This window comes from Phalacrocorax aristotelis, chromosome 3, assembly GCF_949628215.1.
Source record: "Phalacrocorax aristotelis chromosome 3, bGulAri2.1, whole genome shotgun sequence".
NCBI classification, from domain to species: Eukaryota; Metazoa; Chordata; class Aves; order Suliformes; family Phalacrocoracidae; genus Phalacrocorax; species Phalacrocorax aristotelis.
Window position 1 is genome coordinate 79155571 of NC_134278.1, and position 16147 is coordinate 79171717.

Below are 16147 nucleotides of genomic sequence, written 5' to 3' on the forward strand. Positions count from 1 at the left end.
TTTTACACACTTGAAGTGCTCCCAGTTAATTGTTGCAGGTTATCCCACGTCCTGGTGAGGTAAGCTGGTTTCTTGTTAAAAGCAGAACATTGTTGTATAAACATCAGATAGAAAGAAGCTCATGTGCATCTCTGAAAGTTCATTTAATGTCAAGAGTTGAAGGCCAGCTAGGAATAATACATGTCCTTTAGTGTTAAGATATTCAAATATATTTTAAAATCCGGGATCCCAGGAAGTTGTCTGTAGAACTTCTTTTTCTTCATAGCAGATAACTTTATCTCCAATACTGAATTCTATGTACTTGTCCAAACTCAATCCACAATCCATACCTGTTTTTATTACCTGGACATCATCTTTATGATGCTTCAGTGACAACAAAGATCCTGCAAAGAGAAAGTGCATTGAAGAGAGCAAGCCTGCTATCATCAGAGCACAGAAGTGTTTTGGTTTGCCCATCTTACACAATTAATGTTTTGCCTTGTAGCTACAAAACAAAAGCAAGAAAAGGTAGGGATTTTGCACACTTGCAGCTCATTCAAGTCAGACATTGGTCCTTTTCAGCAGCTAAATCATGTGATGATGATGCTTTCCTGTCAGAAGTGATGGTTAGGAAAAGGTCTGGGTAACAGTATAGTCTCATTTTGCAGCTTTTCTCTAGCTGGAGCAACTCATCCTAAGTAGTGTATGGGATTGCCCTGCGAGCAGATGTGTACATTTTGCACCACACAGGGAACCAGCACTGTCCAATACTGAGTGGCAAGACATGGTTTGTAGCAATTACACTCACCTTTCCAAATAGCATCCCCGTTACGGATTAACTTAAATTTCATTTTTTTGTCTAGCAACCCCTTCTGTACTCTACATCCAGCCACTGGAATTTTGTTTTTTCCTACTGTTACAGAGAAGGTGTCGAGAACAGAAGCTTCCCCTAAAATAAAAAAATACAAACTTGTATGAAGTACACAAGAATAACAAACTGGCAATAAAAAGAAGCAACCTACACTCTTCCACTTACCAAGCGTTATAACAAATCAGAAGAGCAGCTACAGAGGAATATAAAATAGTTGGTACAATAGGAACACTTCACCAGTCAATGAGAACTCACCTATCGTATTCTCCACCACAGATGGGGGCAGTCTGCTACTCAGCTCATCTTTCAAGTCTTCAATAAGTTTGTAGATGATATTGTGAAGTTTAATTTTTACTCCCTTTTTAGCAGCCAGCTGCTTAATACTTGCATTGGCTTTCACACTGAATCCAAACACAACACCTGATAAAACAATCAGCAAGGGATAACTACAAGGGATCAGTCTTTAAACAATAAGTGAAAGCGTCTGCTGTGTCTATTCTGTAATGCTTAACCTGCAGCCCAGGTTAGAACTAGCAGTCGGCCAACAAGAAACAGCATTTTACTGCCAGTTCCCTTTCAAGGAGGGACCATTTACTTCTCCCACCACTGCACGTCAACTGCTACTGACCTCGTGTCAAAACAAATGGCTCAAAAAAGCCCTCACAGAAAGTTCCCTGATGACAGAACTGGAGGTATCCAAGTGGAAACTAATGCTTACACACAGCCTACCAGAGCTTCCATAAAGGGACAAGCACCTCCTGTTTTTGGGCTCGAAAAACAGCTTGGTTGTCCAAATTAAGCTGGAAGTGAACTCTAAATAATTCTCATCCACCTGTGGGCTATGGCAGGTCCAGTGGCTACACACCCTCTACAGCAGGTGAGAATTATGGGGTACAAAGAGGAACAACCGTTGACAGTCTTTCCAATTGCCTCCCAGAGCTTTGCCCTGCTTGAGCAACCTGAGTGAAGAGTCAAGAGTTTAACCTTAACAATTCAACTGCTGGCAACAGTTTGTCAAGACCATCCCATTTTCACAGGATTTCTAGCCTTCCTCAACTGCACTGCTGTTTGATGTTAAAAGAAACATTTTTAAGATACATGTAAGTTTACCTTATTGATGCTGCTAATTATTATTGAGAAAACAAAACCAGAGACCTACCCGTTTCAATAAAGATTTTGTATTAATTGTAAATTGATTTTTACACAAACACTCACCATTAAATGCTTCAGCAAGACTGATATCAGTTTCACTGATATCTCCCATTCCAAAATGAATGATCTCCAGTTTACATTCACTGTGAGCATCATAGCTGTCCAGAATGTTCAGAATAGCTTCAACAGATCCATCCACGTCCCCTGCATGTATAAACAGAAGTGCTGCTGACTTTGTGTATGTCAAAGAGACACTGAAGTAGAACTGAGGGAATGACAACTCCACACTATGCAACATAAGGTCTTCTGACATCTTTCATTCTTACTATATTGTCAGTAGTATGTTAAAACACATCTATGTTGTCTACTAATTCCAAAAAATGAACTGCATAAATACAACAGGATCAGAGGTTCCACATCTGCTGTCATTTTCAGGTCAAGTTGTATAGTTTTTCAGCTACTACTGTCACTGCTCATATATCACTAAATAAGAGGTCCAACCAAGTTCCTCCTATCCCAGTTTAACTAATAATTATTCTTGTCCTCCATTTTGCTGATCCTCATATAGCTTGTATTTTTTTTAATATATTTTTTTAAATGTGTATATATATAGGCACTTGTATGGGTTTTACTTGGGAGTTCCTGGGTAAAGGGGCTGGGCTCATTAATTTTCCTGTTGCTCTGGCCCTGCTGGAAGTGCGTCCTTCTGACCACTGGATGCTTCCTGATGCCTCTCCGCTTACTGAGAGAAGTTCAGTAATTTGTTGTTTTAAACTGATCTAACTTCCAGTAACAGAAATTTTGATAATAGTTTAGGGCTACGCTTCAGACTGAGCATTTGAGAATGCTCAGAGAACAAAGCCAAGGAAGCAGTAAACAGAAGAGGACAGCACCTTTAACAATTACCGATAGCACATTTTTGTCCATCTCTGTTCTCTCTTTAGGCTTTGAAAACATTAGATGCTTATTGGCCTTATACAGCACCGCCTTCTTCTGTCTCCAGGTCAGATGGGCTAGCTTCTGTTGCTTCTTCTCATACTCCATCCTGTGTTCCTTTTGCTTTGCTTCAATAACTTCCACATCCCTTTTCATCCTCTCTTGTTGTTCAACATAGGTTCTCCACGCCACAACTTCATGCGCCCTTTGCTGGGCAGGAAGAGACAGAAACATTACCTTTCAAAGTGCTGCAGCAGAAAACTCCACATTAACGCAGTTTCATCCTTTTGCATCTTCTCTACAGGCTCACGCATTTTCTTTCACATTTAAAAATAGATTTTGCTGCCAGGATGGCAGCAAAGGAACGCAATAGCTTCCTCCCTGGGCTACAACAGGACTCAAAGCCTACTTTTATGGTATTTCTGCACTGCAGAAGAGAATGATTGTTCATTCTTTCATGTAGTATTTGTCTAGCTCTCACAACACCTATTTCAAGCTATATTCAGTGCATAATCTTTTGTCAGAAACTAGTTCTCTTGTCCTAAAATTAAAACACTGATACCATTAAGTGTTGGACAGTTCTCCAGGTAGGACAACAGTGTGATCACATAAAAAGAGAAAAGTCTTCTGTGCCTTTAGAAAAGGACCACGTTAGAACATATCCCAGATCACCCCAGCAGAAGCTATGCAGGACTGTGGTCGCTGCAAACAAAGCATGGAGGAAGGCAGGATGACCATGAGAAGCAAAAGCATGAACTGAAGGCGACTCATATTTAATTCCAGGGGCAGCCTGCTTTCTTCATGTGATTGTAAGGCAGGTTAATCTGGATGCACAGAGATCAGGAGAGGATGGTCTGGCAGGGGAGAGGCAGGGGCAGTGGAAAAGAAACCACAATACACAAACGCTCATTCCCATTACAGAACTCCTAGCTCAGGCCTCTTAATACCGATGCTCAGCCTTTGTCTTTCATCAGATTACCTAGGTTATTTAGAATAAAAACTATCACTTTGTTTTTACCCAGCTCCTTCCCAACCACCTTACTGCAGCATAAGTTTTCCGTTAAACAGTTCTTTCTGTACCTCAGATTCTAGTTCCAGGATTTCCTCTCCTGCTGAAGGGACCTCCTTCCAGCCCATGATTTCCACTGGGATGCCTGGGGAGGCTGCCTCTATAGCTTTGCCATTCTCATCAAACATGAAACGCACTTTTGCCCAGGTCTTCCCTGCAACCAGAACACAGCCTTTTCTCAGAGTTCCTCTTTGGATGATGGCTGTGGTAACGGGACTAGTGAAGAGCAGACGAGAAAAAATAACTGACAAAATTAAAGTGACTCTGCTTACCTACAATAACCGTGAAAATGGGGAGAAAACACAGAACAGAGCAAACCTGTAGTCAATCACAGGAAGAATATTCTTGTGACACATTTTGTCAGAGCACTAATAAAATTTTAAAGTGACTTGCAAAAAGCCCCAAACCTGCACTGTACTCTTCATTTCTGCAGATCAATTTGGCATTTGTAAAATTGGCAACAGCTTGATTTCACACATTAAGGGACGCCCCATCAAAAAAAAAAAAACCAAACAACACCCAACCCAAACCCCAACAACTTTCTAGAATACAATTCATTTTTAAAAAGGTCAGAACACACTGTGTTTACGGAGAACCTGCAAAAGCACTACAATATTTACATGAGTAAAGTGTCATGTTACACACAATTGGCCAAAAATTGTAGATGTATATTATGACTATTAACATAATCATTCCTACTTTTTAATGACGTCTTAAAAGATACATCTGTTCTAGCATTTTAAACTATTTTCCTATGCTTACAGGATTTCACTTCAGTCACGTGATGAATTTTGCTCTATCAGTCTGCAACTTCTTCTTCTGGCTCTCATGCCATAGAATAGCATTTCAATGCTTTAGTTAAAAACACTGGAAAAAACCTGTTACAGTTTTATCTAACAACAACACAAAAAGTTCAATGTTAAACATTAATATTGAGGTACAAACCACCTGAACAATATCTCTGCATTGTTAAATATTGCTTCATTAAAGTTGTAAAGGCAGTGGATTACTTACCCTTTCCCTTTGTCTTTGCGAGACTCAATTATGGTCCCCTCCACCAGACCTGTGGAATCCGCCTTCAGTTCTAACATCTCTGCTAATGCAACAGTTGCTTCTGCTAAAACCATGAGGTTTTCACCCTATATAAAACCATACACAGATAAAGAAAAATAAAGGAAGCATCAAGTGCCCAGTTAAAGCAAGATCTTAGTGCCAAATTCCCCCGTTTAATTGAGAACTTCTAACAATGCAGTAACAGCACAGATCCCTTTGCCTTCAAGGCAAGATGGCACTGAAGTAATGAGCTATTAAGACCGCTGTACTGCCGGTCCAGAAGGCACCAAACATTAGGAAGGACAGTTTCCTTGCTTCCCTGGTCATAGCATCTGGGCTATAAATGCAGAAAAAGACCTTGCAATATTCTGCTACAAGTATATTAGGAATGCAAATTTTAAAAACAAACAACCAACTCCCCCCCCCAAACTAAACACCTAAACAGCCAAATTGAAACTTGATGACATCTACCACACAGTCAAGACTCCAGGACATCAGAGACACAAAACTGCTGGTCTGTTTTCTTTTTTTTTTTCCCCCTCCTTTATTCTAATTACATTTTATTTTTGAGAACAGATACACCAGCTAGCCATCAGTCAGCAGATCCAGATCTACAGGATTAGCGCAACAACATGTGCTACAGAGGTGAATGGAGAAGTCATTTTTATGTATGTCTGTTTTTAAGTCTAAGTGTGTGACTTCAGAAGGTCTTGAACTTGCCTGAAATTTTAGAAAACTACTTGGGATGCATTTAGAGAAACAGCAATACACCTAAGATACTGCTGAATCAGTTTCGACAAAGCTGCTTTGACTGCCACAAGACAAAAGTTCAGATTTTAGTTCAGTTTTTAGCTATCAGTTGTTTGCAAGGATAAGACAGTAAATCTTGTAAGATCACTACAAAACTATGTTCCTGTGATTCAGCTCATGTTACAAAAACTTTATTTACCCTCGTTTGAACTTCTCCCTTCAGGCACAGCATTATCACCAACCTTGGCTTTGCACTCATTTCATACAACAAGCAAATATATGAGGAAAAGCAATTAGGATGAACCTGAAAAATACACACTAATTTTTGAGTAGAAAGATGAGATATAATTGCTTACTGAAGGTCTGAGCCTCAAACTATGATAGAAGTATGTTTCAAATAATTCTGGGGAGAGCCAGCAGCACTTAGCTCATGGTAAGGTGTCAAATACCAGGAAGATAAGAACTTGTTTTCCAGTTGCCAGATAAAAATGCAGCTGTATGCATTAGACGCCATGAACACCATAATTTTTTCCACCAAAACTCTACCTTGAGTGCAGAAATATTTACAGCTTGAACATCACCTCCAAACTCTTCACAGACCACATCGTGAGCCAGCAATTCCTTCTTTACTCTTTCAGGATCAGCTTCAGGTTTGTCACATTTATTAATGGCAAGGATAAGAGGAACTAAAAAGAGAAAAAACTAAAAACTTATTACCAACCTAACAAAAACTTAGAATCATAGATTCATTAAGGTTTGAAAAGATCTCTAGGATCATCAAGTCCAACCATCAACCCAACACTCCCAGGCCACGTGACACCCAAGTGCCAGATCTACAAGTTTTCTGAATACCTCCAGGGATGGCGACCATACCACCTCTCTGGGCAGCCTATTCCAATGCCTGACCACTCCTGCAGTGAAGAAGTTTTTCCTAATATCCAATCTAAACCTCCCCTGATGCAGCTTGAAGCTGTTTCCTCTCATTCTATCATTAGTAACTTGGGAGAAGAGTCTGACCCCTACCTTGCTACAACCTCCTTTCAGGTAGTTGTAGAGAGCGATAAGGTCTCCCCTCAGCCTCCTCTTCTCCAGGCTAAACACCCCCAGCTCCCTCAGCTGCTCCTCATCAGACCTGTTCTCCAGACCCTTCATCAGCTTCGTTGCCCTTCTTTGGACACGCTCCAGCACCTCGATGTCCCTCTTGTACTAAGGGGCCCAAAACTGAACACAGGATTTGAGGTGCTGCCTCACCAGTGCTGAGTACAGGGGCACGATCACTGCTCTGCTCCTGCTGGCCACACTATTCCTGATACAACTTGCTGCTCCTAGCATAACTGCAGTAAAAGGTTAGAGTGGGTTTTGACCACTTCAAACAAATCATCTCACTTGGCACCTATTCCCTGAACAGACACTGAGATCTGAGCTACCATGAGTAAGCTGGAGGAGTTATCCTAGTAGGGAAGGGAAAACACCAAACTAACATTAGACCCCCCACCCACCCAATGAGTGCTTTTCTTGCACACCTACAAGTCCTGCAAAAACACTAGTATTTTAATATCTTTATTACTGCAACATAAAATATATTTTCAAATACCTTCCCAGGAGAGAACGAATGGGACTACAACAGTTACTTACCAAGTTCTGTGGATTCCAGTTCAAGGAGTTTCTTTTGAGAGAATAAACGTTTGCAAAACACTCACTATTTGCGTGGCATAATAACGCACGTTGTCTTGTACATTAACTTCGTGTACTGGGCTCGCCACTTACTTCAAAATATGCTATTAACAAGTTAAACACTGTACCTCCTGCATTTTTAGCATGTTGAATGGATTCTATGGTTTGTTGCATCACTCCATCTTCGGCTGCTACAACCAGTATGACAATGTCAGTAACGTGGGTACCTCTTGCTCGCATGGCTGAGAAAGCTGCATGTCCAGGAGTATCAAGAAAAGTTATCTTTTCCCCAGACGGCAAATGCACTGTGAACAAACATATACGGTACATTTTAAAATCAGCATTTCACACAGATTTATTTGACCTGTTGTAAATCAAGCGTCACTCCTTTGAGAATTTTTTTAATAATGATGACATATTTTAGGCAGACAGTTAACTGTTGGCATGGAGGTCAAAGGTGCTTTTAATTCCTCAGGAAATAAAAAGTGTCCTGGGATCTTTCATAATCCAAAGGAGTCTAAATGTAATTTCAACTGCACAGACAATCCGCTTCAAAGGACCAGCCACATACTTATAACAGTTAGCACAAGTTACGATTTCCTTTTTCATTGCATATGTATAAACTGTTTACACTGCGATATTTTTCCCCACTGAACTGGCAGCAAGTCACCCCATTATATCGGATGGAGAATAAACTATTTTATGCACACCCATGTACACTTGAGTCATACCAAGAAAAGCCCCGATGTGTTGTGTAATGCCTCCTGCTTCCATTGATGCCACCTGAGTTTTTCGTAGACTGTCAAGTAAGGTTGTTTTCCCATGATCAACGTGACCCAGTATAGTGACAACTGGGGGCCGCGGGGTTAGTACTGCTGGGTCGGCAGGAGGCCTACAATTAAAATAAAAACATGTTTCATAAATACCAAAACAGTTCACTGAGCGACACACACGCCCACTATGGCTAACAAAGAGCCATTCACCAGGACTCAGGATGAGGTGAGCCTAGCTTCTCCCCGCTGCCATCACAAATCCTAGTATGCCACACAGCTAGCCCTCTTACTGCTGCATCAATTAATGAAGCAATTCAGGGTATCAAAGAATTGGCTTTTCTCCGGAAAACGGCATAGAGAAAGCTCACCTAAACCAGACCGAATCCAAGTATCAGTTTTATGGCCAAAGAAATCAAAATAGTGAACTTTACCTTTTAAATATTGTCAGATTGTGACTATACCAGGTATTATCAACTTACCATCAGAACAAAGAAAACATGGTATATGAAAAACTCTTGCAGAAACTGGATAAAAAGAGCCAAAAAGAACAGTTCACAACTCACCTTTTCACGGCATCTGTGTTTTCTCGTTCTTTTTCCTCTTTCAGTTTTGCCGATTTATACTTCATTCCTGATTTTTTAACAATTAGCTTGATATGGTCTTCATATAAGACAGAATCCGGTTCTAGTGAATCCAGGTCAATGTCTGTGTGTAGCAGCACTTCGTAAATATGATCTGTAGAAAAGATAAAGACATTTAATTACATCCACAAAAACATGTGGGATAAAAAACCCTACTTCATACAGTTTATTACTTCTTAATTAGTAGTTTATATCATGCTAATAAGTTTCATTCACAAAGCATTTTCCCTTTAGTTAAACTTATCTAAAAGTTTCTATTACGCTATGTACTTGCAGAGAATTTAATTCAGCAAGATTTCCTGAAAATGACTGCCTCATTAGATGCTATCATCTTTTTCACTCAGATTTTCACAGCTTACTTTTCCATTAACCCCTAAGAAGAAAAAAACCTGAAACTCATCTAAACCAAATAGCAAACAAGTGACTTAAGGAGGAAAGAATGATGATAAATCTGTTCATATGCCACTTTTATTGGTAGCAGAAATATAGAAAGTATTGCAGTAGTCAAACATTGTTACATGCTGACCTAAGTACCATTACAAATCTAGCTCATAAACGTACAGCAAGACACAACAGATTTTTCTGCTTCTCTCCTCATTGATTGCTGAGAGGAAGTCTGCCAGAAAAAAAGTACTCATCTGGATAAAAAGAAATTGGAGATGGATATTATACAGGTATGGAATTATTTCAAATGTCAACAGTCAAAACATGCGAATAACTGCCCGAAAACACTGAAAACTGGTCAAGCTGAGCCACGTGCAACCAGAAATGGTTCATGGGGTTAAAAGCACAAGCCTGCTTCTGTAACCCAGTTGTCAGGGCAGGCACCTAAGGAGGGGAGTGTTTCCAAACAAGTCCTGCCTGCTCCCTGTTAATCAAATGACTTTTTAAATGAAATACATATTGCTCCTGAATCCTGCTCCCAGGCTTGGATTACAGGCTGAAGCTCTTTTGCGCCTTCTCCTTTTAGCCATGAATACTTTACTCACAGGGGCCAGGCTTCGACAAACCAGGTGCAATGTTTTTCCTTCCAGAATGATTTAGCACTTAGGAAACACAAAGAGCAGCCTACATGGGTCTTAAGCCTTCCTGCTGGGGACAGAAGAGAGCCCAGGGTTCTTCACATTAAAGCGTCTTGCCTGGTAATTTGGATAGCCCATCTTTTTTTCTCTTTAGTCTGTCACTGTGCCTACCAACATTTTCTTTGGTATGGGGACACTCTGCCTTGCTAAGGGAGGGATCAGCAACCACTAACTAATGCAGTCGTAAATACCTTTGCCTTTACCGCTCATGGGAGTGACACAACCGAATGAAACACAACAGTTAAAATCTACAACATCAAACAACAGAGCAGGCTCTCACCTATGCCTTTACCCATCGCTCCTGCAAGTTCCTCAAGAGTCATCTTCTGCTTTATCTCCACCTCACCTTTTGTCAGTGGCATCTTCTTTTTCTTCTTTGTCTCCTACATGGAATTAGACACATATATAGTAACATATAGCTGGCATAAACTAAGAAATAATAAAAACAATATAAAAAGAAAATGGTCTCAAGCCATATGATGCTAACACATCTTTTTTACTACAATACTAATGAATTACAATAAATGACTTAACACATCATACTGAATATTTAAAGTGCATAGCGTATTACACAAACTTTTTTTGGTTTTAATTTTTCAATACAGAAAAAATCCACAGAAGAATTTTCATTTGTGGTTGTAATAGTTTCCTCCTGCCTCTGCACAATTCATGATGCTGCTGGTATAAGCACTTTAAGTCAATATTTGAGAGGGATTCCCAATACAGTCATACACTGAGTACATTTTGTCTTATAAATTTGTAAGAACTTATCTATACTCATTAATAAAGCTCTTTCCTCCTGTAATTAAAATGCTCAGGCTGAGCTCTTGTACTTTCAAATTTCACACAAAAGCAGAGGCTACTGGATTTTGTTAATTACCTCCTTTGTGGCTAGATGCCTGCGTTGCAATAAGGCAATACTGATTAATTTGTCTTTTTGCCAGAACTGAGGATACAGAAGAACGGACCACACAGGATGTGCAGATGACTGCACAGGCTTCCATTGTGCTCGGTGAACTTTTCTGTAGGATAGAGTACGCAGCTGCCGGCAAGCGCCACGTAACTGGACCAGATTTTCAAACTTCAGTATCAACCCTCGATTCATTTCCTCACTGAAAATACAAAGGATGCATTGAAATCAGTCTCAAAGCTGAAAGATATGCTTTCCTATGATAATACGGACAGGAACACAAGGAACAAATGTTGTGTTTCAAAACAGGCTTTTTAATGCTGAAAAAGTTACATTATTTAGTAACTGTTCCAGTTTCTCAGTTTCCTTAAGTGCCTCCCCTTTCTCCACTATCCCACTGCAGACACACAGATCTACTAATATCGCCCCAGCTTACAAGTCTTTTGCCTATCTCCACTGATCTTTAATATGAACTACTAAAATCACCATTTCAGGTTCCCTGACACTACCCAGGAAAAAGAAATGCTTGCATTCCTCGTCCTATACTGATAAGAGCTACCCAGGTGCAACCTAGCTCTCTAAGCCAGTAAAACTGATTTGCAAAATGCTGTTTAAATGAGCACATACCACCACTAAAAGACTGTTGCACTGTAGCAATACCAGTGCTGTCACATGGACAGCGATGTCCTTTGAGGCCAAGTCCTGGCTTAGCAATTAAGCTTTCCTACATGCTTCTATCAGATCATCCCACATCTTGTTTTAACCCTCTTAACTTTGGCTTGAGTCACTTTGCTTATTATCTCATACAAATCTCCTGGTCACGGTTGTCTATTTTGTCCTTCCGCGCAGTGATGCCATTCTCTATACATTCTACGTCTCCTCTCAAAGGTGGCTTTGTACCATCCTCCGAGAAGCTCCAAATAAAGGAAATACTCTCAATTCCTCTCAGAATGACCGCGGTCCCTTTAAAAACTCCCTTGTATCCGGATGCCTGCAGGAAGTGAGCGGGAGACAAACTAACCAACCAAAAACTACTTTTTCCCCCACCCTAAAAAGAAATTTAAAGGGACAGATTCGGTAAAACCGAGGGAGCTGCCACAAGACGCTGCATACACCAGAAGCTAACATAAGGTCAACGCGAGACTGGACAAGCTGACAGAGGAGAAATCCAGGCGAGGTTGCTAACCGCAAGGAAACCCCTCCCTGGCTCTCGGCCCGGGGGTCACCGGCGGCCGGGACAGGCGCACTCCTCCACCTCCTTATGCTCATCGTTTAGGCTGGTACTGCAGAGAAGCCATCAGCCTCCAGAAGCCTTTCGCCTGACAAACCGCCTTCACTCGCGCGGGGCACGAAGGCGAACAAGTTACCTCAGGAACACCCTCACTCTCGCTGCGAGCGGGTCCACCCGGCAACAACGCGCACCGCGAGGCCGCCAAGCTCCCGAAACCTCCCAGCCGCAGCCCCCCCCGCGGCCGCAGCCTCTCAATACCCGCTCCCCGCCCCGGGACGGCCGCTGCCCGGTCCGGTCCCTCCGCTGCCCCTGACAGACCCGCTGCGGGAGGCCGGCGGCCCTACCTCCCTCCCGCCCTACCGCGCCTGGCGCCGGCCGAGCCCCTCATTGCGCAGGCGCGGGGCGGTGGCGCTCGCCGCAAGGGCCGGCTCCCTGGGCGGGATGGGGCGGGAGCAGAGCTTGAGCCTCCCCTCCCCTCCCCTCCCCTCCCCTCCCAGAAAGCGGGAAATTCCCTGAGAGAGCGGCCGACGCTGGCTGCGCTACCGATAAATGGCTGCTTTTGAGCTTCCTTATACTCCTCCTAGGGCTTCGGGTGTTTTTAAGCGTGTATTTACACATATATACACACACTTAAATTTAGGGTTCTCCTGGAGATAGCGCGTCCATGAGGTAACAGCTTTTCTTTGCACTGTCCTCCCACCCACCTCCACTCTAAAGCTTTAACACGGCTGATTTTTTTAAAGCTCTCTCTAATTTGGCATCTCTCAAATAATATAACTTTTTTTTCCTTAGACTAAGGAAAAAAATAAGTAAGAGGAAGCTCTGTAACTGGTTTTTGAAAAATCCTTCATGTTCCCTCATTAATACTCTCTGTAAAACGCAGAGATAATCCTAAATTACATCCTATGACATCCTTTACCCTTGGGGTCTGCTTGGGACAATGCTGCTTCTACAGCCATCTCTGTCAGGCAGCTGCAAATCGTGTGTTACGAGTAATAACCATAATTTCCTCTACTTAGGCTGGACCTGTGTATTTTACACGCTTTGCCCATAATGCAGGACTTAGGGTAGTTCACACAGGTGGCTTTCCGCACGCTTGCAATTGGTGGTATGTACGTCTTTTGCTGCCACCGGAGTTTACTGCAAATCTGCTTTTTGAGTTGATCTTCCGTTGGATGCTGCCTGGAAATCTTTCTGTGTGCTGCTGTAAGGCTCTGGGAATTAGCGTGGGGTTGTGTTTCATCCATGTCGCTTAACCACAGATTCATACTGTTTTCATTTAAAGCTTTGTTATAGGTTGCCTGTCTTTCTGAAACTGAAAACAAATAATTTCTGATGTCATAGGTCAGGACAATGGTTTGGGTTGTAGAAATATTTTCCGCTTAACTTATGTGGCGTTAATGCTTAGATTTGTCCCTTAGTTGCAATTCTTTTTTATTATTATTGGTTGCCTTTAAAAAAACCCATTTGATTATGCAGTTCTCATTTTTAGGGTGCATAATTAACTAAACAGTTTACCTTCTTTCGATTTTTCTAGATTTGAATTTTTCTTAACTTCCTTCTTTAGCCACGTTTTCAGCAAAACTATGCATAAGTGACAAGCTAGCATGTGAAATTACAGTGAGCACACAGATGAATAATTTTGGTACATATTTGAGGCAAATACCTGTTTTGAAACCAGTATTTCAACCAAATACAGTTCACACTGGATGTGAAAACCTGGTGTGTATCAAAGCAATATATTCTTTTAATGTCGGTATTTGACAAGGAAAGAGACAGCTTGTTTTAAGGAACATGAAATATACTGAACTGTGTGGGAGGGGAGGTACAAGGAGACACGTGGAGATGCGTTTCGGATGGAAAACTTTGCTAGGTGAAGCTGAAGGAGGAAGGCAGCAGGCCCGGGGAGCTCTAAGACAGGAGGGACAACCAAGCTTTTCTGCTCCCAAGTAGACAGCAAGCTCTGCTCTGTTGGGAAGGTGCCTCTGGAGACCGACTCATGTCCTGGCTCAAGCAGGGTCTGAGGGAGCAGGCTGCCTGGGATTGTGTCCTGTCGGGTTTTGAGTATCTCCAGGGATGGAGACTGCACAGCATCTCTGGGCAGCCTGTTCCTGTGACTGGGTTTAAGGGAAGGGCTTCAGCAGCCAGATCCAAATTGCCCTGCTCCCAGATTGGAAGTTCTACAGCAATAATGCACTCAGCCATTATAACCAGGCCTGAAGCTTAGGGTTTTTTTCCTTATCAAACCTTACTGCAAATGTGTTTTATTTACAGCTCGCTTCATGCTCAGAAGCTGCTCATTCAGCGGCGGCTCCAGCCCTGCGCTCTCCCCCAGGAAGATTCGAGCTGCGGGGACCTCAGCCCGGCCAGAGGATCCCCCCGAAAGGGGTGCAGGCCGAGGGGCTGGGTGCCACGTTAACGCTACGGAAGCTGCCTAACGGAAGGGGTGGCCGTGGCGGCGGTGCTGCCCGCCCCTCTGCCCGGCCCCGGTGGAGCAGGAGGGCGATGGCGGCAGCACCGGAGCTGCAGCAAGCACTGGCGCAGCGGCTGCGGGACTTGGGCATCGCCACGGTCACCGCTGAGCACCCCCAGGTAGGGGCCGCCTCTCCCCGCGGGCCTTGGCGTCCGCCGGAGATTTTTTAAATCCGGAAACAAAACACAATGTACGAGCAGCACAGAACAGGCTACGGGGCAGTTTTAGGCCTTGTATGTAATTTTTTTAGTATAATCAAATATCAGGGTGGAAAGCATCACTTTGCATTTCTTGCTAAATGGGCCTACAGGTGCCGGGCCAGGCAGGCAATTTTGGGGGTTTTGGGGGCTAATTTGAGCATCATCCCCCCCCCCCCATTTCTGCCTTTCAGGCCCCCCTTCCCCTCCAGTTCCCCGGCAGTTTCAGGAGCTACAGCCTATCCACTTCTTCACCATGAAGTCCGCACCATCCAAGATGCTTTCCAGACTTTTTCTCACTCCCAGTTACAAGCACACACCCCACATCATTCCGATCTCTGTGCGGTGGAGCCGCACAAAGGAGTGCTATAGGGGCTGCCTTTTTGCGTTTTTGAAGTGCAATATTCTTGCTGTATACGTGAGACAAATGATTCAGAAAACGCACAGGAGCAGCATGTCACATTTTATTTGTGTTCTTTTAAAATTTCTTCATAAAAGGGTACAGTTTTTTAGGCAGAGTATAACATTCAGTATTTTCTAAGTATTTAACAAAAGGTACCTGCCAGTAGGCAACTGGGAGTCTAATGGGACCTAGTCTCACACTATGCTGTTGGTATTTTCCAGGTGTTCACTGTTGAAGAAATGATGCCCCATGTTCAACACATGAAAGGAGGTCACAGTAAAAACCTTTTTCTTAAAGACAAAAAGAAGAAAGGGTTCTGGCTGGTGACTGTTCTGCACAACAGGCAAATCAATTTAAATGATCTTGCTAAAAAACTGGGTGTTGGAAGTGGAAACCTAAGATTTGCCGATGAAAATGCTATGCTGGAAAAGCTAAAAGTAGGCCAGGGCTGTGTGACACCGCTAGCCCTCTTCTGTGACCAGGGAGACGTGAGGTTTGTACTGGATGCCAGCTTTCTGGAAGGTGGTCACGAAAAGGTGTATTTTCACCCAATGACAAATTCTGCAACCATGGGCTTAAGCCCTGATGACTTTTTGAAGTTTGTGAGGTCAACAGGCCACGATCCCATCATCGTACACTTTGATGAAGACATCAAGTAGATGAAGGCATAGACTTTGTAGAGCAAAAAACCAAAAACCACCAGGCTTACTCCTCCTTTATTTTTTTTCAGTTGTGTAAGTTTATATTATATAATCTGGTGAGAAAAAATACCATCTTCGGGTTATTGAAAGTTTAACAGAATATTCTTAAAAAGACATGTTTGCAATCTACTGCTATGTAACCAGTAAGTGGAGATGGTGTTACTGAAGTAATGTTACCCTGTTTATCCATTTTTATTAATAAAGCTGGAAATATTTCTGTGGACCCTGGTACTGGCCTTGAAGGTTTAAACT

The 16147-nt window shown here is 42.5% G+C and overlaps 2 protein-coding genes across 3 annotated transcripts; one reads left to right on the forward strand and one right to left on the reverse strand.

The window, feature by feature from the left end:
• Window positions 1-124: 124 nt before the first annotated feature.
• Window positions 125-12494, reverse strand: MTIF2 (mitochondrial translational initiation factor 2). Of its 2 annotated transcripts, none has more exons than XM_075088131.1 (14): window positions 12380-12494; window positions 10861-11092; window positions 10261-10363; window positions 8821-8992; window positions 8216-8376; window positions 7613-7789; window positions 6357-6496; window positions 5022-5146; window positions 4019-4223; window positions 2896-3148; window positions 2066-2206; window positions 1106-1270; window positions 788-928; window positions 125-383 (listed from the first exon to the last, which is right to left on the reverse strand). In XM_075088131.1, exons 2-14 carry the CDS (start codon window positions 11083-11085, stop codon window positions 214-216), a joined length of 2178 nt encoding a protein of 725 aa, XP_074944232.1. In that variant the 5' UTR covers window positions 11086-11092; window positions 12380-12494; the 3' UTR covers window positions 125-213. The 2 variants fall into 2 exon arrangements, with proteins under 2 accessions (XP_074944232.1, XP_074944231.1); XM_075088130.1 differs by having other exon boundaries at window positions 12077-12432.
• A 1699-nt stretch (window positions 12495-14193) lies between these two features.
• LOC142054917 (prolyl-tRNA synthetase associated domain-containing protein 1-like) lies at window positions 14194-16106 on the forward strand. Its single transcript, XM_075088132.1, has 2 exons — window positions 14194-14713; window positions 15416-16106. Exons 1-2 carry the CDS (start codon window positions 14627-14629, stop codon window positions 15851-15853), a joined length of 525 nt encoding a protein of 174 aa, XP_074944233.1. The 5' UTR covers window positions 14194-14626; the 3' UTR covers window positions 15854-16106.
• Window positions 16107-16147: the final 41 nt, after the last annotated feature.

What these genes read in the sequence shown, in the direction of transcription:
- MTIF2 (XM_075088130.1), bottom strand. Translation starts at nt 12,159, where the DNA reads ATGAGCATAAGGAGGTGGAGGAGTGCGCCTGTCCCGGCCGCCGGTGAC. An exon ending in AACACAGATGCCGTGAAAAG is followed by an intron (nt 8,377 to 8,820) that starts GTGAGTTGTGAA and finishes TTTTAATTGTAG; the next exon opens with GCCTCCTGCCGACCCAGCAG. An exon ending in ACATGCTAAAAATGCAGGAG is followed by an intron (nt 6,497 to 7,612) that starts GTACAGTGTTTA and finishes TTCTCTTTTTAG; the next exon opens with TTCCTCTTATCCTTGCCATT.
- LOC142054917 (XM_075088132.1), top strand. Translation starts at nt 14,627, where the DNA reads ATGGCGGCAGCACCGGAGCTGCAGCAAGCACTGGCGCAGCGGCTGCGG. An exon ending in TCACCGCTGAGCACCCCCAG is followed by an intron (nt 14,714 to 15,415) that starts GTAGGGGCCGCC and finishes GGTATTTTCCAG; the next exon opens with GTGTTCACTGTTGAAGAAAT.